The 24,593-nt window shown below is 35.0% G+C and overlaps 1 protein-coding gene across 3 annotated transcripts in view; it reads left to right on the top strand.

The window, feature by feature from the left end:
- CTNNA2 (catenin alpha 2) overlaps window positions 1-19,520 on the top strand; it is a 455,013-nt gene extending 435,493 nt beyond the window's left edge. For all 3 annotated transcript variants that reach the window (XM_042871701.1, XM_042871702.1, XM_042871703.1), the window contains exon 18: window positions 18,357-19,520. In XM_042871701.1, coding sequence (XP_042727635.1) covers window positions 18,357-18,644 — 288 coding nt within the window. In that variant the 3' untranslated portion in view covers window positions 18,645-19,520. The remainder of the gene's footprint in view (window positions 1-18,356) is intronic.
- The last annotated feature ends 5,073 nt before the right edge of the window (window positions 19,521-24,593 follow it).

Genomic DNA, 24,593 nt, shown 5'->3' with positions numbered 1-24,593 from the left:
TTTTTTTTGTTTGTTTTTTGTTTTTTTCTTTTTTTTATGTTAGGCTTTTTCTTCCTTTCTTTTTTCCCTTTTCTCCTTTCTTTCTTCCTTTTTTTCTTCTTTTTTTTTTTTTTTTTTTGCTAGTTTTTTTCACTTTTAACCATTCTTTCATCCACAAGAAGTAGGAATAGCACAAAAATGAGTTAACAGATATGAATAGTATTATTTACCTGCAGCAGTAGTTTTCCATTAACTGCCAAAACTGATTAATTTTATTCTCAGTATTTTGCTTGGAGCTTATTTTACATGGAACATAAGAAACTTCGTGTGTGTATACACACAGTCACATAAATGTGCACTCGTAGGATGAAAACAAACTTGTATGAGATTAAACCAAGAGGAAATGATTTGTTCAGGAGGGGTTGGTGGAAAGGAGTTCTGTTTTCAGACCTGGAATGGAAGCAACGGGTAAAGGAAATGACTTCAGAGAGAATAAGGAAATAAGCTGAGGAACCATGAAATAGGTGATACAAAAAGATTGAGGCAACAAAAAGACAAACAAAAAGAAACACAGGAATATGAAATCAAGGAATTTCAGTGGTGGGTAAGGACTGATGTAAATTCAGGAAAATGGACTTTCTGGACTCTGCAGTAATCTCCACTCTCCTATTACTCCAAGTAGAACATGCATGGAGAGAAAAAGCATTTGTTCGTAATGTTACAAGTTATCACTGTGAAAGGATAGCTTCCAGAACAGAAAGGCTGAGGATAGGGAAAATGGGGGATGAGGGATAGAATGGGGAAATGGGGGAAATGAGGGATCTTGATTTACATTGTGTGTTAGTCTGTAGCTCATGTTATCTTCTGTGAAAGAAATGAAAGAGAAAAATACAGGGAGACATTTCAGCTGTACTTTTTGGGATAAATACGTATAAGTAACCTCTGCACATGTGTTTGAATTTTTGCAGATTCACTTATATATGAGAAGGTGAAATAAAACTGTATTAAGTGTACCCTGTTTCAAAAATGTACCGTTGTATGAAGCACATTACAGGCTTTAATTATCCTTTATTTGAGACAAATTCTTTGGAGCTCTACTACTTGTGACTAATACTGGAGTCTCCAACTCGTGCTGTCTAAGGCTGTGTCCCCCAGTGCACTGTCTAAGAAAGGTACTATTGCTGATGTGGTAACATAAAAAATTTATCATCCCCACACTGAGTCAAGTTACTACTCTTAAAGGACAAAGGCATCACTGTGTTATGCTGATTAATCAAAATGAGTGCTGTTAAAATTCCTCATGGTCACATACTAGTTATATATGATGTATTTTATAGATACACTATTTTAAGGCTTTCTAACAGTTCAAACAGTGAAGATTTCCTAATTATCCTCTGCAGCTCAAAGATGAAGAGAATAAAAAAAGACATAATTTATATAGTTGCTTTAAAAATCCAGCTGACAATACCTCTTCCAAATATATAGCAATAACAAGGATTACCTTTTGATTCTCAGTAAAGACTGCACAGACCACAAACCCAGAGAGTTTGTTTAAATGCTGTCTTTGGAGGTTTCCAAGCCTCAGGCAGACTCCACAGCAGCTGAGCAGATCGGCAATCAATTAATTTCAAGTGGGAAGTTGTGCAAGAGATCTCCAGAGGTCTCCCTTAAGTGAAATTTGAGTGGTGCTGTGATTCAGCTAAGTGAAAGATCCCACAGGATCTTACTTAAATCTTTGAGTTCACGTGGTTTCACCTTGATAATTGTTGGTGGATTGTGGAGATGTAGAGACCCTGAGCTTTGGGCATCTAGAGAATCATAGATAAGCTCCACATGCAAAGTGGCACAGAAGACTTTGGAAAAACTATTTTTCTTTTTTTCTTAGTAGTATTATTGCTGTTTCCTCAAAGCATCTGAGTAAAGTTGGCTTGGTGGTGGGCAGAGTGTATGCAGAGGAAAAGTATAATGTAAGGAAAAGTAGATGAATGAAGCTTAAGACATCTATGTAGAAATGAATCATTTACTGAAATTCCACATTAGATGAGTTTTTTTGCAGATAAATTATTTCTAATATCATAATATTAAACCACTTAATTCCATGAGAGCAAAGCAAGGTATTGAAATTAAATAGACTTGAAAAACATATTATCATAGAAAGGGATTTTAGATTTGAACCTCAACATATAATTCATTACATACTACATTTATTTTTAAAGTAGTATCCACTCAGAAATTCGAAGCCTATCTGCTATTGTAGCATCTGTGGTTTCAGTCCTGCTAGTTTCCCTATTCTATGTCACACTAAATGATTGAGGTATAAAGTGAGAATATGAAGAAGCTATCTTTCTGAGATACAAACTGCACCAGCCCTTCAGTAATTAGCAAAGCCTAGAAACCACTCTTACATTCCATGGACTATGCCTGTAAAAACTGATGTAAGGGAAGATTTCTGTGCTATTTCATATCCACTTATTTTCCCATCTTCATTCTTTTAAAGGAGATGGCATGAGATCAAGTTTCACTATTTTGTATTAAATAAGAATGCCTTTCCCTCATGGCATTCTCAGTTGGCCTTCTTAGTGCACAGCACAGTTGTGTATCCTTAAATAAAAATCACATTTGTTTCTCCAATGTGGGAATATGGAGATTTGTTCATATATGATGGCTTTAATACACAATAGGACAATTTGAACTGTTTCTTATACAGAAGAACATCTTTTAAATCTCACAATTATTTCACTTCCTCATTTTGATAGTGGTGAGACAATCTCATTTCCAAAGTACAATCTGATGATGCATTTGAAGATAATGAAAGAGTAACTTCAGTTCAAACTCATGAATTTCTTTCACTTTAATTATAATTCTTGACAGCCTGAGTTGCAGATAAGTAACACACACATCGAAAGATTCTCAGACAAAAGTACCCCTAAGGAAAAAAAAACACAGGTTACCCCAGGCTTAGAAAAATTAGTTTCAAATACTATATAAACAAGCTTACATATGTTTCAAACCCATTGGTTTTGTATTTTGGTTGCCATCCTTTTTATATATATATATAAATACATATATATTTTTAAATAAAAATTATGTAAAAAAAAAAAAAAAAAGAGGTTTTATTACTTATATACGTTAACTATATTAGATATTTCTTTTGAGGCCTAAGACAATTCCTCTTCGCTCACTGCAGCCCAGCCATACCAGAAAGTTGGACACCCATGGAAAGAAATTAGTAAAATACACAATATAAACATATTTTCTTTGAATGCATTTCTAGGAAAGGATCAAGCCAAACTAGGAATGTTAACTACTGCCTTGTTTCTTTACTTCTGAAGTGCTTCTTCCACGATGTGAACATACTGTTATTATTATTATTGCTATTATTGTTGTTATTTGTTAACCTCAAAGAACAAAATGAAAAAATTATCTGTTCTCACATCACATCTTTAATCTTATGAAGCAGATAAGCAGCTTCATCAATAAATAAAATCGGTTTTCTTTTATACGATGTATTTAAGATGTTGGTATGAAGTCAAAGTGAAAAATCAACCATTATCAGGAAAGTCAGTCCTAACTTCTTGTGGTTAGATATTCTCAAGTTATTTTTCTCATTCTGACTACTTTGTCAAAATAGTGTATAAACTATGCTGCTAGATAACTAAATGTATCATCAGAAAACGAAGCAAAGTATACAAGTAGCTTGTCCTTAATGTCATCAAAGACCGATTAGAATTCTATAGAGTTAAAATAGTAATTTCTAATCCAAAATTATACAGAAATATTTTCATAATTTCTCATACCTGCACTCTCAGTGTCAAAAAATTAGAAAAGTTAAACATCTACTTGAAGGTCCCTGGAAGTGTTCAAAGCCAGGCTGGATGGGGTCCTGGGCAGCCTGGTCAAGTATTAAATGTGGAGGTTGGTGGCCCTGCCTGTGGCCTTGGGGTCCCTGCCACCCCCTTGGTGTCCCTTTCAATCCGGGCCTTTCTATGATTCTATGACTGGAGTCATAGATGTGATGTTAGATTAGATTGGATTTAAGGAAGATTTTTTTTTACAGTAAGAGTGGTGAGGCACTGACACAGGTTGCCCAGAGAGGTGGTGGATGCCTCATCCCTGGAGACACCTGAGAGTGGGCTTAATGGGACTCTGAGCAAGCTGATGGATCGCACGTCTTTCTGTTCATTGCAGGGGAGTTAGACTAGATGACCTGTCCCTTCCTTCCAACTCAAAAGATTCTAGGATTCTACATAACGTGTTTTGCTATTCTTTGACTGTGGTGGTTACTGAGCAAAAAAGATTTTGCAATCTATCCATCAAGTTGATCTACTCCAGCAACAAGACATCTTCGGGTCTGGTGTGTGTCTCTGTTAGGTTCTCAATCTTTTAAGGTGTGTGTCAGGTTGGTATTTTGAAATGCTCTTTTCAAGTTGTTTCGATTTCTCAAGATACATCCATTTTTACCTTCTGTAGGTATACCAATAAAACATAGAACGTTTCAATACAGTGGGTACTCCTCCCTGTCTTTAATTACCTTACTGTTTTCAAATTTCATAGATGGTATCTACTGGTACCTTAATAGTTCCTGCTTATTCCTAGCGATCTGTTCATCTTCTTGAGCAAGAAAGAAAAAATATTTTGGTGATTTTTCCAACAGATCTTTGATGTCAGAATTAATATGGAACCATTTTTTCCCTGTTTGCTAGAGCCTGGTTGCAAGTTATCAAACGAATCACCTTGTGTGAGTTTACATAGCTTTCTTATGCAGCTGAGCTTCACTTAAGAAAGATTTTAAAGTCTTCATTTGCTGTCTCTTTGCTCTTACACATATTCATTTAATTAATCTTAGTGGTATTCCTTTGAACACTTGGAAGATTTCCCTCATTTTATGTACATTTTAAAAATATTTTCATTTAAGTATATCAATACTCTGCTTTTGTTCACTGTTTAGGCAAGTTATCTATTCTAATGTCTGCTCACAAGTCAGTCTTTTTTCCTCTTTAATTATCATCTTGTCAACTATAGATATCATACTAAACAGATCAAAACAAGGTTTCAGATTGGAGCAGTGCTAGGCCAAAATACCATCTGGGTATGATCTGCTACCTAATCTATCAAACTGTTTATACCACATTATCGTGATGAAATTGACCACATTTCTTGTTTTATTCCTTGAGAATATCCTTGGCCAACCTCAGTTTCCCAGAAGCTAATTGTGCTACATTCATATGTTTCTATTCCAATTTAAAATACATATGTATTTCTTTTTAGGAGCTCTGAGAACTCTGAGAACTATAAATGTAATTTTTAAAAATATAGTCTCTGAACATCCTTCTTTTAATCAGAATTACCACACTTGATTAGAGGCTTCTGAAGGTCTGCTGGTCACAAGAGTTCCAAATTTATTCCTACTTTATTTGGCAAAAACAACTGTGGTGCAATGATCAGGTCATAGGATACCTGACTTGTGAATCAACATGGTTTATTTTACCATAAAAGCCTTTAGAAGTTCAAAATTTCTTTTCTTTCTGGTGGACTAATAGAATTACATACTAGAAATTGGAAATCAGGCCCTATAGTGAAAAGCCTTTTGACAGTAGGTGATGATGTTTAGAATGGAATATCGTGATCTACTCTTTTATAAAAGGATGTGTTTTTCATCTCCCCTATCTTCATATATGCAAATGGCTTGAAATTAAGATTATGTAACAAGAAATTGGTTAGACATATGTTTAACTCAATTCTGAACTGAAATTCACAGCACTATCATCACTTTGCATTAATCAGCTGCAGCCTAGCTTTGCATTGTGTTCCTGAGGTTATATATCATCTCTAACAATCACGATAAATCTTCATTTAGTTGGCTGGACTAGCTAATGTGTTGAGTTTTAAAATCCACTGCTTTAAACTAGCAGCTGTAGGTACTACAGGTCTAGGCTGTGATAAAAGCTTTAAAGATAGAGAAGAAAAGTACCTGACCTCTGTTGTTGGGTGAAGTGACCAGTATGAGACAGTAGTCAGGCACTTGGGGTTTTTTTAGCAGAAAAATAGAGAAAAACAGAGAGCACACAAACAGAGCGAAGTGTACACATTAATCATGACTAAGACTAAGACAATAATCATGATTAGGTTACAGTTTACATGATCCTTGTAACAACAAAATACCTAGGGGAAAATGTCAGTGTTAACTGTGGGCTTTTAATACACGTTCTTAAGATAGATTTAAGGAGCATTCATTTTTTCATCTTCCAATAAGCAGGTTCTTATGCTAGTACTCTTTACTGATACTGAATAGTCACCCATACACAGAGCAGGTTTATTTAATGGAGTTATTTTAATAGTATATACTACTTTTTTTCTTCCATTTCAGTACACAGCTGGGTTATATACAAGCAATTATGTTTACTCTCAAACTTGCTTTTCTAGAATTTGAATGATAAAAATTCCATTTGCAATAAATTAGAATGAATATCCCCTTTTAAGCCCTTCAGTTTCAGTTCTGAGGTTGTTGTTTGAAAAAATGTGCTGCAGCATGTAATGGTTTCATTGTCTAAAAATGTGCAGTCTTTAAAAGCATCACCTGCTTGCAATTTTGTTGATGTTCTGGAACTTAAAGTGTGCTCTGTAAATATATGCCCAGACTTTTTATACTTCCCTCACTTGTTCTCTCAGCACAGTTTGTCCATTCTTAATTTCAGTGTGAGAAAATAATTCTTCCCCATCTTCCTTTAAATACTGCTGAAGGTGGCATCCCCTCTGGCTGACTCTGTTCAATGATGATTCCAGAGAGCTGCACTGTTGAAGTCTATTGATCAAATTAAGCAGTGGTGGACATGAGCGTAATTGCAGTTGGTGTCACTACCTCAGTATTCCTGTTTTGCCATGCTTTTCCAAATCATTCCTAAAATAATGTGATAAAGAAGGTCAATAAAAATCACGCCCAATCTGATGTTATTCAGCCTTTAATGGGGATAGAACTTTCTATCCTTTTGATTTTTATCCAAAGGTGACAAAATGTTTCTTCTTTCCCCATCAGCAATCCCACTTGGGATTGTATGCCTAACCTGTGCTATGGGAGCAAGTGAGAGGAACCACCAGACAGCGGGGTTACTCAGCGTGGAAGAGTCCCTGTTTCCTTGACCAAGCATAGCTCCTTCAGCACACGTTTTCCTCTCTCCTCACCTCTACGCTACGGCGCAGTATTTCTCTTGCTCTCTCTCTCACTCTCTCTTTTCTGTATCTCTCGGAAATCAGACTGGAGTTCAGAGCACTTTCACTACCTTTTATGAGGTAGAGTGCGATGGCATAGATGGGAGTAGGGCTAGTCAACTTTCTACCCACCCACCTACCTGTGCTGAGGGAGCTACGCTTGAGGCCGGAAGCGGTGACTCCTCAACGGTGAGTAACCTCCTCTCTCATCTCTGTCTTTAACTTTCTCTATAGAACTGCGGGTGGAGGGAAAAGAAAATGTGTTCTAGTGTTTTTGTTTTTCCCCAATTGTTTTTTATCTTTTTATTAACCACTGGGTCACAGAATGAACTGCATGCATTGTTTTAGTCACCAGTGAAAAATCATTTCCTGCCCATTCTGAATTCCTAATGTCATGTATAAAACAAGGGTGATGTTTGTTTGCAGAGGTGATCAATTTACAGGTGGTTAATCCTTCTGACTTGTTTATTTTACATTGTAAAAAGGTATTCTCTTATCACCTTAGACTCATTTGCAAATTTTCCATTAATTTAATTGCAGTAGTGTTGAGCAATCACTTTGTGATTAAAGATAGATGGTGGTGTTTATATGTTTATCATCACTTACTATGGATAATGATAATTTCTACAGGACAGGATTTTTATTTTCCGTATTTTCTATTACTGATTTTAATCCAGAATATTTATGAAGCTATCTATTGACAATAGATAAATTACAAGTCCAATTACAAGACCAATTACAAGAGTTGTCTTATAGATAAAATTCATAAGTAAACTGTAAGCAGAAAATCAAACCCAGGAGATCAGTTCTTAATGTTTGAAATTATAAGTCCAAGCTTTTGATTTTTTCATGTGATGTGAACTTGAGATTGATAGGTTTGTTGCTCTCTGGATTTCTTGGTGTTTTTCTTGTGTCACTGCCTATACATTACTATTTTTATTTTAAAGTCTTGTCTTTTTTACCTGTTTTCCTTTGCCCCAAGTATTACTGTTTCACTGTTTTAATATCCCTCAGCATTTTAAAAAAGACGAGATGGACTATGAAGATCTTCCTTTCTTGTTCTGCCTCTTGGGTATCTACTCAAGCTGTCAAGATGTCAGACCGCTCATACTAAAGGGCAGAAGAAGGGTCGTATGAAGATTTTGGCCCCTGGGGATACACAAATCTTACTGTTAATGTTCATTTAATGCTCTTTATCAGCTCCTTGTGGGGCCATGTCATATCACAGTGAAAGGCACTAAAAGGCAGTAATGCATAGTCTATAAATCAGAGAGTGCAATCACAGCCTTTTGCAGCAGAGGTGATCTTTAGTCTGATTGATGAAATACTTCTATTTTCAGGTGACTAGGTGGCTTTGAGGAATTGGGAATAGGATGCAGAGCCTTCCATCTTCTGGTCACTGACATATATTGGGAATCGGTCACTAGTGATAGATAGGTATTCACTCTGATGACTCACTGATGCTTTTTGCAAGAATGCACAGGAGATCCTAGTGAAATTCTAGAAGGGTGAATATCTCATTAAGCAAGCTGCCAGAATTTCACTAATAACTGTTTCTGCTAGAGAGGAAAAATAAGAGCCACCAACAAATAATTAGCTCCTCTAGCTTTGAATAACATTTGCAAAGAGTTTTATTATTACTGCTTATTCCTTTTAGTAAAAGCAGTGAAGTCTCTAAATCTTCCTATGCAAAGCCAAAATCGTGTCTAGAAAATTTAGCTTCCCTGGCAAACTTTGATCTTTTGAGTAGAAAATAAAAAGCAGGTTAGTCAATTTGTAATGTTTCATTGGGAAATCTTTGTAGGAATTTCAACTGTTAAAGAGGGTTTGAGGTTTGCACTACTGAGAGGCAAATGCTTTGAGGGAAAATTTAATCAATATCCAAAGCACGTCTTCTGCTGATGAGTTTACAAAATTGGTTTTTTTCTTCATATAATTATTCTTGTTTAATGTAGAAGACTTTGAGTTTTGCGCAGAATTGGCAAAGCATGAAGACTAACTGAACAGTGCCCCTAATCTCACTGCAATTATATGAAAGCATATTGGTAGCATAGAGAAATTCTTTTTAAAAGTGGTATAAGGATTGGGAATGGGAGATCAGAATTGGTATCATTCAGTAATTAAGGTGAATTAGAGATACTGTGGGGGATATTATGAAACAGAGATGTCAGTGGATTACTTTAAATCCAAAGAAAATTGCTCTCGGCATTTGTCTTGTAAGATGAGTAAATCAGAAGTTGGCATATTTATCTATAAAGGGGTGTTTGCATAGGCAGTGATATGCAAAATACCGTAAACTATTTTGATAATTAATCTGGAATCTTCCTATACCAAATCTAATACTAAATTTTAGTCATGCCACCCCAGGCTGTGGATTTGCCTGAGTAACCTCACTGGGAGAATAAATAGCTTAATTTTACATTTATTGTGCTAATTGTCCTCTGAAATTATTTGTTTTAAGTATAAAAATTAAAACATATAAAGTGCATAGCTTCTTGTATTTTACAACATTGGCTTAAATGTGTATTCTGACACTTACAATGTTTCTTTTAGTCTTATTTACATATACATAAATTAAAATGAATTATAATAAGACAGTTTTCAGATAATTTTGCTTATTGAAAACTTTTGAAAGCAAATATCTGAACAACTTATTTCAATATATGCCAATCTAAATTTGTTAAATCTTATGCATTCTGAAAACCTCAATATATTTCACATTATTTGCTTATAAAGCATTCTTTAAAATTGTGTTGGTTTAGATTGCCATCCACAAGCTGTGTTAGTGACTCCAACCCAAACCAGAAATTAGTAAATTTATACCTATGTATTAAGCAGGTCAGCATTGAAATTACAGCCTTGTTTCTCAGTCATACTGGTAGAGATGTGAATAATACTTTAACAATGTAGATCATATATGGGGATCAAACATTTTCTCAGTATGATTAAGATGGTTAATTATAATTCCCAAATTTTCTGTATTTTCCAGGCTGATTTCTCTCACAAGCTGAATTAAACCTTTGTGGGTTGGTTCTTACCTTCTTCTTTTTCTGTATAAGAAATGAGGGAGAACTGTGAAATGCACCATCTGTTTGCAAACGGTGTCAGCTGGCATATAGATGCTCATCACCCTGCCCTCTCTTATTTCACTTTTAGGCAGGTGTAATACCATTGACTCAACAGGATTTTTGATTTAGTCTTGTTTAAGCAAAAGAGGTGAAGATGATAGTGCACAAGCATTGTAGGGGACTCTTTGTGTTGATTTCAATTGCAGTGACCTTAGCATGTCTGAATTGTCAACAAAGCATTTGAACTGAGTATACAGTTTCAGAGGAGAGCAGAGCTACCCTAACACCCCAGACATTTATTCCTGGGACAGTTCAAACTCAACGTCATTAAACATGATTCTGTTTGATCAAAATCCTTTGAATTTTTATCCATCCCATCTGAGCATATCCAAGCAAGCACACTAATGTACTCTTGATCTGTACAATCATGATGAGTTTCAAACACCATATGCTCCTCCAAGACTCGGGACGTTTTCAAGATGAGGAGAAAGAGATCACTGTAAACAAGCACATTTTGCAAATGATAAAGTGGGAAAGAGATCTTGCAGTAACAGAGCGCTACTCAAGTTAAAAAAAAAAAAAAAAAAAAAAAAAAAAAAAAAGTAAAAACTTAAGAATGGGTTAATAGTGTGAGGAAAATTGAATATTTTATTATCCAGAAACATTTTACCTGAATTATGAAGAGTTTCTGACTATTTTGTCCATTGTTAAGTGGAGAGAGATTAATCTATCCAAGTGTAAACATCTGCATCTGAGTTGTTTGCTCCAGACTTCCTTTACCATTGATGGAGAACAATAGGCTTTTCTATTCAGATTAGTAACAAGGTGCAGGCAGATGAACAGAACCATGCAGAGAAATGTAGAGTCGGGATTTACTGTTGGGGTCTTTGAAGAGTGTGTATTCATAGGTAACTGATGTCAACTTTTTTGAACATAGCTGTGGCAGAAAGGAAGCTACCTATTTTTTGCTGGACAGACTTATTTAAACTGTTTTGTGAGAATATTTACATAAATAAAATAGCTTCTGAGGAAGGTTCCAAGCTCATTAGTTTCTTAGGCTGCAGCATTATCATTTCCAACATTTGACAATTTTGGGGATGAAAAGGAAAATAATCTCAATGATATTAAGGAAAATAATCTCAAAACTGTTCATTATGTTTAAATTCTTGAACACTTGAGTCAGAATTCAAATACAGTTTTTCAGAAATGCTGAACACCCAGGCGTAGGTTCACTATATTGTCTTTAGGATTCTAGTGCAATTTAATATGTTTAGTTATAATCAAAGAGGAGAGGTACTTACAGAAAATGAGCTCATTAAAGATCTCAGGTATTCCCTGGCTTTTGGTCTTCTCCACCAAGTACGGATGGAAACTGAAATGCTTTGGTCCAACACATGAAGCTACATAGGATGAGCACAGGATAAGAATTCATTTATAGAAATAGATCTTGCATAGGTCTCTAAACACATTGTCTGAATTTTTTATAAGCAGACCTACTTTTCATACCTACATTATTAGAAAAAATGATTAATTGTAGACATCTGAAGAACTGCTACTGAGTATTCTACTGCCATGAACAGTTCTTGGATCCTGATAAATATTAAAAGATTCAGTCACAGTTTTTGACATCAAGTAAGTACAGACAATTAATGAATGATAACTGTTTGGAGTATGGATCACTGAGGATATAACTACTTCTGAATTAATGTTCAAGCAAAATGCTATATAAAACACTGACTCTCAAAAGAAAACATAGGCAAAGTAAATTAGAATTTCCTAAGATAACATGAATATTTCCAGAAGAAATTGGTATTGTACTTGGTACAATAATTGGTAGAAATTGGTAGTTGTACTACAAACAACTTGAATGGCCTATTAAACATATGTCAATAACTAATGATATTTTTTTCCTCAGTTTTGCAGTTAATCATTTTTTTTTCCTTTGGATAAAAGACATCTTATAGCAGTGAAACTGATCATCAGCATCATCTAAACTACTTTTGTATATGTTTACATGAATACAGAGGAGAAGACAAAGGCAAGATATTGTTGTCTAACACAGTACTGTAAGAGAAAGATGCAGAAGAGCCAGACTTCTGATGGGTGCATGGGTGACAGGACAAGAGGCAATGGAAATAAGTTTGAATGTGGGAGATTCCAGTTAGATATAGTGAAAAACATTTTACCATGAGGATAGTCAAATTCAAGCCCGGGGGGGACAGTTGATCTAGATTGGCTGAAGATTGTCTGTGTTTGGAGATACTAAAATGTCCAGAACAACACAATTAAATATTCATCGTGTCTAAAGGAGTAAGTTAATCACAGTCAAAAATGAAAATGAATAGGTAGGAAAATGGGAGCATAATTTCATTTTTCTGTGTACCCACATATCCCTTTTTATCCCCACTGCAACCACTTTGTTTTCCAAATAATGACTTTTTGCTTGTTAGAGAAATTCAAATGGACTCACAATAGCTGGGCATCTAGGAAAATCCTGATGCATAGTCTCAAGCCACTGATGGAAATACAGCTTCAGGCATTGCGTAGTAATGCTGAAAAATAGCAGATGTCTCCCACCATAGGGATGAGTGCATCTGAATAGTGAATAGGCAATTCTTGCATTGGCTGTCAGTAATAATATCATGTTTATGCATGCAAAATGCTACAGAAGCATAAGACACAAGTATTATGAATATAACCTTTTTTAATATATATGTTTATCTTAAATATATAGTGCTATTTTTACTATTAGGCACAGCTGGGAGGAAAATCTTATTTTGCATAAGAGGTTAACCTGGGAAAATATTACTTCTGACTCACCCTCCCGATTCATAATTGCTTAATGTAAACTTTTTTGCAATAGAGGGAGTTAATTGACTTTTAGTTTGTAGTAACAAACATGCTTCAAAAAGGAGAAGCAGGGAATGCATCCAGAATTCAGGAGTTGGATAACTTTAATGGCTTGACAATGCATAAATTATCCACTAATGGCTTAAAAATCAAGTTCTAGCCAAGAATATTCAAAGAGTCCCACGTTCTTTTCCAATATAGAATCATGGATCTAAGTAAGAGAATACTGTAAAGATCACCAAGTACAACCATCATCCTGACCTACGAGTCCCACAACTAAATCATGTCCCTCAGTGCCACATCCACACATCTTAAATATCTCAAGGGATGGGGAGCCCTAGGCAGCCCGTTCCAACACTTAATCACCCTCTTCTTGAAAAAAGTCTTCCTAATGTCCAAGATGAACTTCCTCTCGTGCAACATATTAAATAGAAGTTGCTCTTCGCAATTTATACCAATTAAACAGACTAAACTTTATTCATCAATACTTATGAATACTATTTTTTGCACTCATATGTTTCAAGGTCAGTGTGGGCCATTGTTATCATTAAGCTGCCTAAGTGACAGATGGGCTCCCTGAAATCATGTAATTTAAAAATCTCCAAAAGTTATGATAAACTTAAGTAGACATATTAAGCAAAAACTTCCAACATTGATTTTGCAATTTCTACAGATAGAATCATTATCCTTCATGATTTTGTGGTTAATTAGTATCACTACTAAATTTTTTCAGCTAATTAATATCTAAAATTGCATGCTTTATCTTCCAGCCATTAGGTTCTGTTATGTCTTTGTCTAATCTGAAGGGAGCATATAAACAGGAGGGGGAATGGCTGTTTACAAGGGTGGATGATGATAGGACAAGGGGAAATGGTTTTAAACTAAGACAGGGGAGGTTTAGGTTGGATATTAGGAGGAAGTTTTTCACACAGAGGGTGGTGATGCACTGGAACAGGTTGCCCAAGGAGGCTGTGGATGCCCCATCCCTGCAGGCATTCAAGGCCAGGCTGGATGTGGCTCTGGGCAGCCTGGTCTGCTGGTTGGTGACCCTGCACATAGCAGGAGGTTGGAACTGGATGAGCATTATGGTCCTTTTCAATCCAGGCCATTCTGTGATTCTATGATATGATATGAATCTGTTAAACCTGAAATATTGTCACTTATCTGTTACCATCTACTTACTTACTTGTATCAATTCATTTTCAGTCATTTTCTTATTAGTGGAATGTTCTCTCCAGTTCCTCAGTGTTCTTCTTGCATTGAGGTATTCAGCATTTGGGGACATGTGATGATCATTGAATATGATCATTGAGTATGATTATTTAATCTATTTCATCAGTTTCCTTCTTTTTATTTAATCAAGGTTCATATTAATCCTTTTCCACAGCATTGCTTGGAAAGGGCCATTTACCTAAGTATCTATAGTGATTGATGAGATGTTGGCTTGCTTCTGTCGAGAAAAGTGTTTCTTATCCTATAAGTAGGCATTACATGTTAGAAAATCAGCCAAACTGAGAACTACATTTCTGGTTTTTACCAGCTTATCAGATAATTGTCCTCTTTATGACTTATCACATTTCCAGCTGTTAACTATAAGTCCTATCATGTACAAATGACTTTTTTTTTTCCAGGATGTTTTTTTTCAGCTTTTTTCTTTTTTTCCCCCAGAAATAATGTAAAGCTGAAAACTGGTTTCTCCAAGAGCCCACTGAAAAGTCGTACTGTAACGATGACATCACTGCCTATACATACTTCTGAAAATTTAGTTATTAGAGAATTTAAGAATCATTCTCGGTGTAATTTTGAATCAACTGTGTTTTTAATCAAACTGTCATGTTGTACCAGTTGTTCTCTATTCAAAGGGCTACAGTTATACCAACAGCATTTTCTCAAGCAAACCTAAGTTTATTCACGTCAAAATATGATGTAGGTTACTTTGAAAATATTTTTATGGACAAAACCATTTGGTTATAGTTAACTGCTTTTCATCCCCCCTTTAGTAATAGAATCATAGAATCACCAAGGTTGCAAAAGACCTCTAAGATCATCCAGTCCAACCATCCACCTATCACTGAATGTGTTGTAGAATTTGCATTATTTTATATAAGAATGCTCTCAGCTGAGCTGGCCTATAATTTCAGAGGTCATTTTGTTTCCCCAGATGAAATATTTCCAGACTAAAAACTATGTACAATTCTTTCCCTGCTTCCTAAAGTTTATAAAAACTACCAATAACGATCTATAACATTCTACAACTAGCTCACTTAAAACTACCTATACTACTTTCTTACTCTCTGGAAGTCTCTTTTCTCTTGTTTTTTGCAGTATGTTTTCAATTCTAAATGTGAGGATAAATTTTCTCCTTCTTTTTTTTTTTTTTTTTTTTTTTTTTTTTTTTTTTTTTTTTTTTTTTTCCGAAGTGGATTTGTAAGCAGATCTAACACTATCACTTTGTGATGCCAGTAGAGAACTAGCTTTCATTATATTCATCCCTAACCATTGCTAGGTGGTGAAGTTTGCCTTTTGTACTGTGCAGCTTATGCACAGCTTAAACTGATGTAACACAGCAGTGTATTAAGATCTGAATGTTAATTGGAGTGATGATGTTCATTCAGTTAAATTCTTCTTTACTGAGCCAGAATACAAACACGGAGCTGGAGGCAATACAAAAATCACTAGAAGTGCTTAGGTAGCTAAACTGAATATGTGGGATGGTTACCAGAAAATTTTGGAGAACAGTCATATCAGAATACATTTTTGGGATTTTTATGTCTCTTTTCTGTTTCCAAAACTTGAAAGCAATGCAATACAAATAAACATTAAGGACAAGGTATAAGTACCTGCATGTTAAAATTAGATTAATAATGGTGAAAATAGGGTGCTTTTAGGTGTTATAACAGAAGATTGGAACTAAAGGTAATTAAAACAACATAAGAATATGTAAAAGACATCATTACAGTCCTCAACTGATCTTGCAGAATTACATATGCTCCTGCACAACCTTACCAATAAGCTCCATAAAATTATTAATGTGTTTAAAGATGTAGATTGCAATCTATGTATGGATTTCAGCATCTTATTTAAGTGCTTCCTCATTTCAGCTTGCTTTTTTCCATCGTTCTGTTCCTTAGCATATGCTAAGGAACATTTAAAACAGCTACCAGAACTTTTTTTCACAAAGAAATCATGGAAAATGTAAGACTATTAGAAATTTTCAACAAATGGAATTAATGAGAATGTACATTATAGACTTGATCCAGTCAGTTTACCCACACTGATTACAAAGTAAATACTACTTGGTGGCATCACTTTACATCCAGAATCAATCCGCTGGTGTTTCAAAAAGAATCATTTCTAGTGAATAATGTTTAACTGTAGATCTCAGCAGTAAATTAGAATATCCTAATTTAATAGAGTATGATCTGTTATTTGGCAACAAACATGGATTGCCTTATAAATCATGCAATAGTGTGGTTATAGAATAACACTATACTGAATTGTATTTAATTACTGCCTATTGAACAGTCATGTTTCTGCCATATAATATAATTTTCCATCTTTTAACTTAGTTTCTTTTACTAACAGAAAATGCAAATTAGTTCTGAAGAAAAATACTTACTGTGGACAGGTAATTAACTATGTATTTCAGGAAATGGCACCAACTACGTGAGAATCATCAAAATGCTTTTCTGTTTTGCGCCTCTCTGTATACAACTGTTTATGTATTTAATGAATTATATTGAATATAGGCCACAGCTGAGGAATTCAAAATAATAGGTAAGTCTATAGGTGAATGTGCTTCCCGGTGCAGGTTTCTTATAATGTCTATTCTTATTTCACATCAGTCACCGATACTTTTCAGAAAGAGGATTCTCCTGCATTTATATTTTGAACTCTCTTCTTCTGTTAATGATCCAGTGTGTTTGAGATGAATTACACTGTTTTTTTTAATTGCCTTATGAGTATTTTTCCCAATTACCTTGTTTTAAATTCATGTTAAGTAATTGTATGGTCCCAAAAGATAGAGTGGGAAAAGTTTGGAAGGAGGACAGGCTTTTCATTCCAGTTAAAAACGCCTAAGAACTGTTTGTGGGGTGGAATTAAAGAGCTAGAATAGCACAGAATCCTTAATAGTTGCTAAATACTAGGAGAAACTTATAAAACTTTAAGCCAACTTCCATGATAGAAATGAAAAGCTTCATTACAAAAAGTAAATATCAATTTTTTTGCATTTTGAGACAGAGATAATTGAACATCCTAAACAGTAGACTTGTTTGCTGTGCTGCTTAAGTCCGTGTATTTTAGCACCTAATGATTTAAGGATGCCTAGCTGGATTTGGCAAGCACCTAGTTTGTATTTTGGAACACTGAGATACTGCTTTGGAAGCCCCACTTTCCGCTTTAATTCTTTTGAAATATTTGGCCAGGGACAGTTACTTGATCTCAGTATATGGAAGTTTTTGACTTGAAAGTCCCAATGGTTTGAAGTTTAACAACTTCTTGAGGCCTCCTACATCCAGAGTATCCATACACGTGAGGCAGATTTGAGCATAAGAGGAACATGAGGGTGTATGTACAAAGTTAGTTTGCTTATCACAAAGTACTACTACTTGTGAACATGAGTGGTAAATATTACAGTTATGAAACCAAAAAATATGTGGTTAAATGTTTCAAATTTTTAATTCTTTAGGAGTTTTTGCATCTTTTTTTCTCTTTTCACTTGGGATTCTCGAACAAGCTCAGCACTGGCCTCAGGTTACTCCTGTAGATATCACTGTGGATGTTACCCTGGGATTCATAGGAATAATTAGGAAAAAAAATAATAACTTGGGAAAATGTCTGCTGACCTATTTTGTTGTTTCTGACAAAAATAAAATTGTAAATTTGTAAAGGCTTAAGTGAGAAGTTTTGTTTTTTGGTTGTTTTTGTTTTTGTTTTTGTTTTTGTTTTGAGAGAGAGGGAGAAAAAAAAAAGGAACTGAATCTTGACCCACATAAAAAGAATCAGGAAAATCAGCCAGCACAAGGTTTCCCTCTGAATTACTAAAAACGTTCATGTGAAGTACCACAGTCTTCCCCTAATATGGTGCATATTGCTTCTGGTGCTTGTTACTGCAAGCCTGTTTATTAATCCTCAAAGGACTCATTATATCTTTAATGGGATCTCAGAGCATCTAGACTTTAACAAAGGAGTGATCCAGCGATCCAGACACAGAGTAACCCTGCTGTATTTCATTTTGTTTTCTCTTCATAGCTGGACAGTGCCACTTCACTCATCCAGGCAGCTAAAAATCTGATGAACGCTGTGGTCCTTACAGTGAAGGCATCATATGTAGCTTCTACTAAGTATCAGAAGGTCTATGGTACAGCTGCAGTGAACTCCCCAGTTGTATCTTGGAAGATGAAGGCACCTGAGAAGAAACCTCTAGTAAAGAGAGAAAAACCAGAAGAATATCAGACAAGAGTGAGAAGAGGGTCTCAGAAGAAACATATTTCCCCTGTACAGGCCTTAAGTGAATTTAAAGCTATGGATTCATTCTAAAGCACTAAGCTTTACCAGCAGGGTTTTATATTCTTTTTGTATGCATACCTGCCGACTTGTATGCGTCTGGCTTGGGGTGGGGGGGAAACAGTGTCAATTTGCATGCAACCTGAGGCTCTATTGAAGTAACTACTTTCTGCAATGCCAAAATTTAAAGGCGTTCTCTTCCAATGTTCAGTGGACTTGGTCCAAGCTTACTTTTTAAACTAAACTATTGCATTAAATTGGCCAAAGAATTTGCTTCACAGGAGTATTTGCTTGGGTTAAATAACAAATTCAAGATTAAACCCAGAAATTTTTATGCATGCAAGAAACATTAGGTTGGCAGGTATATTAAATGAAAAAAAAAAAAAAAAAAAAAGGAATTGTAATGGTAGACCATAAAGCTTGTATTGCTTCTGTTCCAGTGCAAAAATGTACTAGCCAATATGCTTAAATGTGTGGCCCAATAATTAAATGATATAACTTTTAAGTCATTTTCATTATCGTATGTGAATTTTTAAAACAGATACAAACAAATTCATCTTAAAATTGCTTCTTTTAAACACTATTTTGTTCTTTATATTCTAGTAGTGTTATGATTGCTCACGTTTCAATTTTTCCCATTAATATGAACAGAGGTTTACTTTTGCCAATTGAATTCCTTATGGTGGAGTATGAAGCACAATATGGTGATTGACATTGCCTTTTATATTATGATTATTATGATGATGATTATTATTATATTAGTAATAGAAGACCTGCTGGTGGAATGTTTAGAGACACGGAAATTGACAATGTGAGAATTTAGAGGCAAATATGTAGGTGTAGCTTGGATTACAGGTATCTGACATACCATTGTAACCACTAACTCAATAAACTCATTTAACCTTGGAATCCTCAATTTGTATGGCTTGTCTATTTTAATGCAAAGATGCACAGATGCCTTCTGCAACACAGTTGAGGTAGACCAATTAATTTTGCCTTGTGTTTCCTTTTATTTTTTCATGAAGAAAAAGCAACATTACACTTTTTTTTTTTTTCTATTACCAAATATGAGCAATGGGTCAAAACCATAGTTTAAATCTTCAACAAAAACTCTTATGTCAAGTGGGTGATGAAATTTTGTTTGATTGCATCACTTCAAAAACACCATGAAGATGGTTCAATTTAATTACTCAGTAAGCTTGACATCTCAGAACCTTGGAAATCATCATTATTCCACACTGTGTAGATCTGTATAAAGGCTACTACAAAATGAAATGCAACGTATGCTTTTACTCTCTTTTTGTTGGCTCAACAGATTGCATTATATATATATATATATATAATTATATTATAATTATAATTATAATATATAATTATAATGTTATATTAATATATAATTATAATATTATTATTTATATATATATTAAAAGAACCTTCATGACGTCATAAGGGATTTGAAAAAGTGTAAGAAAATGGGATATACCATAAGTGACTGTGTATCCCTTGAAGTGTTTTTGAGATAGCGTTTGCATGCTTTCGTCACATATGTTCATCATTCCTCAGAACAGAATGTACAGAATTTTATTCTCCAATACAGTCTGTATAAAGAAATATATTCTCAGATGCTTCCTAGTTAAATTATGATTTTTCCTTTTTTCAGTTGTTCTGTAAAATAAAAAGGCTCCCCAATAAAGACTGGAGACTGTACATATGATTAAAATACAGTCAAAGACATGGGTAAGTCCTTAAAGAGCTTTCCCCACAGTGCACTGTGGTCTGACATGGATTGGAGGAACTTGTGATATCAATAAATTACCTAAAAATAATTGGAATACTAACACAGGAAATTACAGAGACAAAAGATGGATCTTAAATTTATAAAACAAACAAACAAACAAACAAACAAATAACAGACAAACAAAAATGTCACAGTCAAGGATGGCACATTCAAGAAATATATATATATATATACACAATTGGCCACAATGACAAACTCATTGCCAGTCACTCAGGCAGAATATTGGCTGTGTCTGCAAAATGCTAAGGAAAATTAGATTTTGTGAAGGTAAAATCCATAATGATTCTGGGCAACTTAGTTCACTTGAATTAAAGCCCTACTTTAAGATGAATTATTTGTCTTTGGATGGGGCTCATCTCTTCTCAAAATGTCATTGTGGTAACATGTTCACATTTACCATTGAGAAATGAAGAGTGATGCACATGAAAACATAAATAAATAGATAAAGCACCCAGAACATATCAGTTCAGTGGTTGACTCAGTAAAGTCAATGGAATGGAAAGATCCATAAAGAAACAGAAAGAAGACATTACTAGTTGATACTACACGCAAGATACGCACCTATATATACTTCAAGCAGTTTTTATGTACTCATCTCAAAGAAGTGTTATAACATGGAAACATACATGACAACATGAATACCTGGAATTAGTTTAATGTAAGGAGAGGCTGAGTAAGGTAAAAATCTCTGGTTACTTCGGGGTAATAAATAGGCTAAAAGATGAATAAATAAGTTACAAGAATTAGTGATGACAAAATGAATTATCAAACAGCAAGTAATTAATTCATTCAATAAGTAAATTTAGAGTTCATTGTTACAATGACACACTTGTCACAATGATAACAACTCCATTCACTGCACTAACTAAGGGTTCATCCTATGGTTTCCACCTTGAATTCTTGCATGTCTTCAATATCACACAGAATTACAGAATGGCCGGGGTTGGAAGGGACCTCAGGGATCATGAATCTCCAACCTCCCCTGCCACATGCAGGGCCGCCAACCTCCGTGTTTAATACCAGACCAGGCTGCCCAGGGCCCCATCCAACCTGGCCTTGAACACCTCCAGGGACGGGGCATCCACAGCCTCTCTGGGCAGCTGTTCCAGCACCTCACCACTCTCATAGAAAAGAATTTCCCCCTGACATCCAACTTATATCTTCCCTCCCTCAACTTAAAACCATTTCCTAGTGTCCTGCTGTTATCTACCCCTTCACAGAGTTGATTCCCCTCCTGTCTGTAGGCTCCCTTTAGGTACTGAAAGGCTGCAGTGAGGTCACTCCGCAGCCTTCTTTTCTCCAGGCTGAACAAGCCCAGCTCCCTCAGCCTGTCTTTGTAATATCTTTGACATGAAACATAGGAGTAAACTAATGGATAAAGATTTTGGAAATGTCCAGTACAGTCAGTCCTCCACTAGCATAAGGGAACCTGTATCACTAGAATGGTGATGTAATGGTGAACTGTAATGAAAAACTGTGCTGGACCTTGGATCAGGAAGCGTGTTTCATTTGACAGTCACCTTGGTTCACAGACTAAATGTAAACAATCCATACATATTCTTGAACACATAGAACCTTTAAAATGTTACCTTCTGACTGTATTTCTAGTGCAAGAGAAGCAGTTCTATTCCTGTCTCTAGCAAGTACAATTGTAATTTTTGTAAACACCTACTTCAGTTATTTTTAAATATTTACTTCTAGCAGATACATGTACGCAGAATGACTGGTTTGAAGATCAATGTGGATGTCAGCCTGGAATCCCTGAACTAGAGGCAGTTTTCATCCTAGCACAGTCTTCCATGTCACTTTCATATTATTCAAATGCCAGTAATTTCTCTATGAAAAACAACCCAAATTACAAGTGACTTACATGTTTATCCAAGGAATGGCTGTATCTATTGGTATGAAGCCATGAGATGTCTAGAGAAAGGAGTTTGGCCCTAACCCTACTTCCCACCCAAGCAAGACATGGAAGAAGGTCTAGTAAAATATTTCATTTTTATAAATTAATTCTTCAGGAGGAACAGCAGCCAATTTCTGAATTAAGACGTCAGAATACAGAAAGCCTGAAAACTTTTACTTAACTTTCAGAATAATTTTCCTAGGATTACTTTTCCTCGTTGGTTTATTTATTGAATTAAAAATTTGAAAGTGAGAAGAAGAGTTAAAACAGCTAAGTATATAATTTACATCAAGGAGCTATTGAACAAAGCATGGTAATACAAAGGAGTGGAAGTTTTGGATGGGGCAAAGAAATGAAACCCGAGCGTAGTAAAATAAGTCAGTACATTACTCATATATAGCATTTCTTATTCTTAATTTCCAGTGATCTTTAAATTTATACATGAACTTATGTGCTTGGCTGCATATAAATGGCAGTATTCATACGCTTAAAATCGAACAAATGCTTTGATAATAAGGAAGTAGAGGATAAAGCTCAGTGCAGGTTCACCATCATCGCGTATTTTCTTCCTACTCTGTGTAGAAGAATGTGAAATACCAATCGATGTCTCATTTCTTTTGCATTTTAAAAAGAGGTGGACCAAAGAGTGGAAACACAGTGCTGGAAATAAAACCACACAGGCAAAATACTGGTTAGCTGTTTTTATATCTATCACACTATTTTACATCTCCACGTGAAAGCTGGCCATAACAAGTTTCCTTCCTCTCTATAAAATTTGCATTTAATAAATAAGATGTATATTTATAGGCTCAAAATGAGTCTGCATATAAAATTTTATATTTGAATGAGATTGTCGAGGAAAAAAAACAGAAGTGCACTGCTGACTTTTTTTCAAACCAATCATCCAATCTGAAACAATTATTATAACTGAAATAAGGCAATGTAGTGTAGCTCATTTCACTCTATTTTAATTATGCCTTCAAACAATCTTTGTTGTTCAACTACGTTTGCAAGGCAGAGAAAGAAAATATATATAGGAAAAAGGCAGGAGGTTGGAAGAGAGAAAGGGAAGATTTTTGTTAGATCTTCATCAATAGTTTGTCCAGAAAAGGAGTCATAGCTGAAGCTGTGTCAAAGGAAGGATAGAGTTAAATATGTCATCTTGTAATGGAAGAAGTTAACTTCAGGTGAACATACTGACCTTGATGCTAATTTGCAACTACAGAGATCATAATAGTTTCAAGGATTTTTCTGTGTTCTCACTGAATGACCACGTGCATCCTCAGGCAAGAGTTCACACATTTCTCCTGTTTTCAATATTTTTCTCTTCATGGCTCAGTTAACACCAAATTACGGAAAACTTGACAGCTTGATAAAAGCTGTGGGAGGTAGGAATTTTGTATTTTCCTGCTCTAGTTAGAGTTTTAAAGTAATAAATATTTAATTACTTGAGAAATAGTTCTTCCTTTTGTTAATGTCTGGTGGAGTGTCATGGGTGAATAGCTACTATTAATATAGGGATACCAGCTTCTCTGGGTAAAATTTCAAAGGTCTGGTGGTGGTTGGTAATTCCTGTGTAATAATAGAGAACAAGCAGAATGTGAAATTTTTATACCTACCTGCTTTGTCCCTTGCTAATTAAATACAAGGAAGAAAGAAAAATAAAGCAGTGTTTCCAAAGCCTCCTATAATATTCTGAGTTAACTAGTTTGCTAGAAGGATGTATTTGATCCAGGTTTGTTTGTTTGTTTCTGAAAATGTAGAAATTATTAAAGAATTATTCTTTGGCCTGCATTTCCAGCAGGTCGTATTAAGTTGTCTTAATGGTTCCATCTCCCCACTGAACCATAAATCTGGATTCTAAAAGGAACATAATTTCAAAAAAGAAAAGAAAAAAAAGAACCCTTTTAATTTGTCTTAAGCTATTTGATGATTTTTCATTAATTATGTATGTATTTGTGTATACTTTGTGTCAGTGTATGTATACACATGGCAGCATTCAGGACACAAGTATATTTAGGTGGCCAAAATTCTAGCAGGTAGCAAACTACTCCCCAAAAAGCTGTTTGCTTTTATTTAGCTGGAATATCTTTAAGGTTCACAAGACCTTCTGTGTGAGCTGTACTGACTTTGTAAGATCTCTGAAGACCTTGATGACCATATGTATGGATTTGTTTCAAATGCCTCCTTTTTATTTCCATGGAAACTAAAATCAATGCAAAGAACACAACAACACTGTTTGATAGAGCAAATTGTCAGATGCAAAGCACTGTTTTTCAAC

This window comes from Lagopus leucura, unplaced genomic scaffold (assembly GCF_019238085.1).
Source record: "Lagopus leucura isolate 7727_CA_CO unplaced genomic scaffold, USGS_WTPT01 Super-Scaffold_100004, whole genome shotgun sequence".
Lineage (NCBI taxonomy): Eukaryota > Metazoa > Chordata > Aves > Galliformes > Phasianidae > Lagopus > Lagopus leucura.
This window is presented reverse-complemented; position numbering and strand designations above follow the sequence as displayed.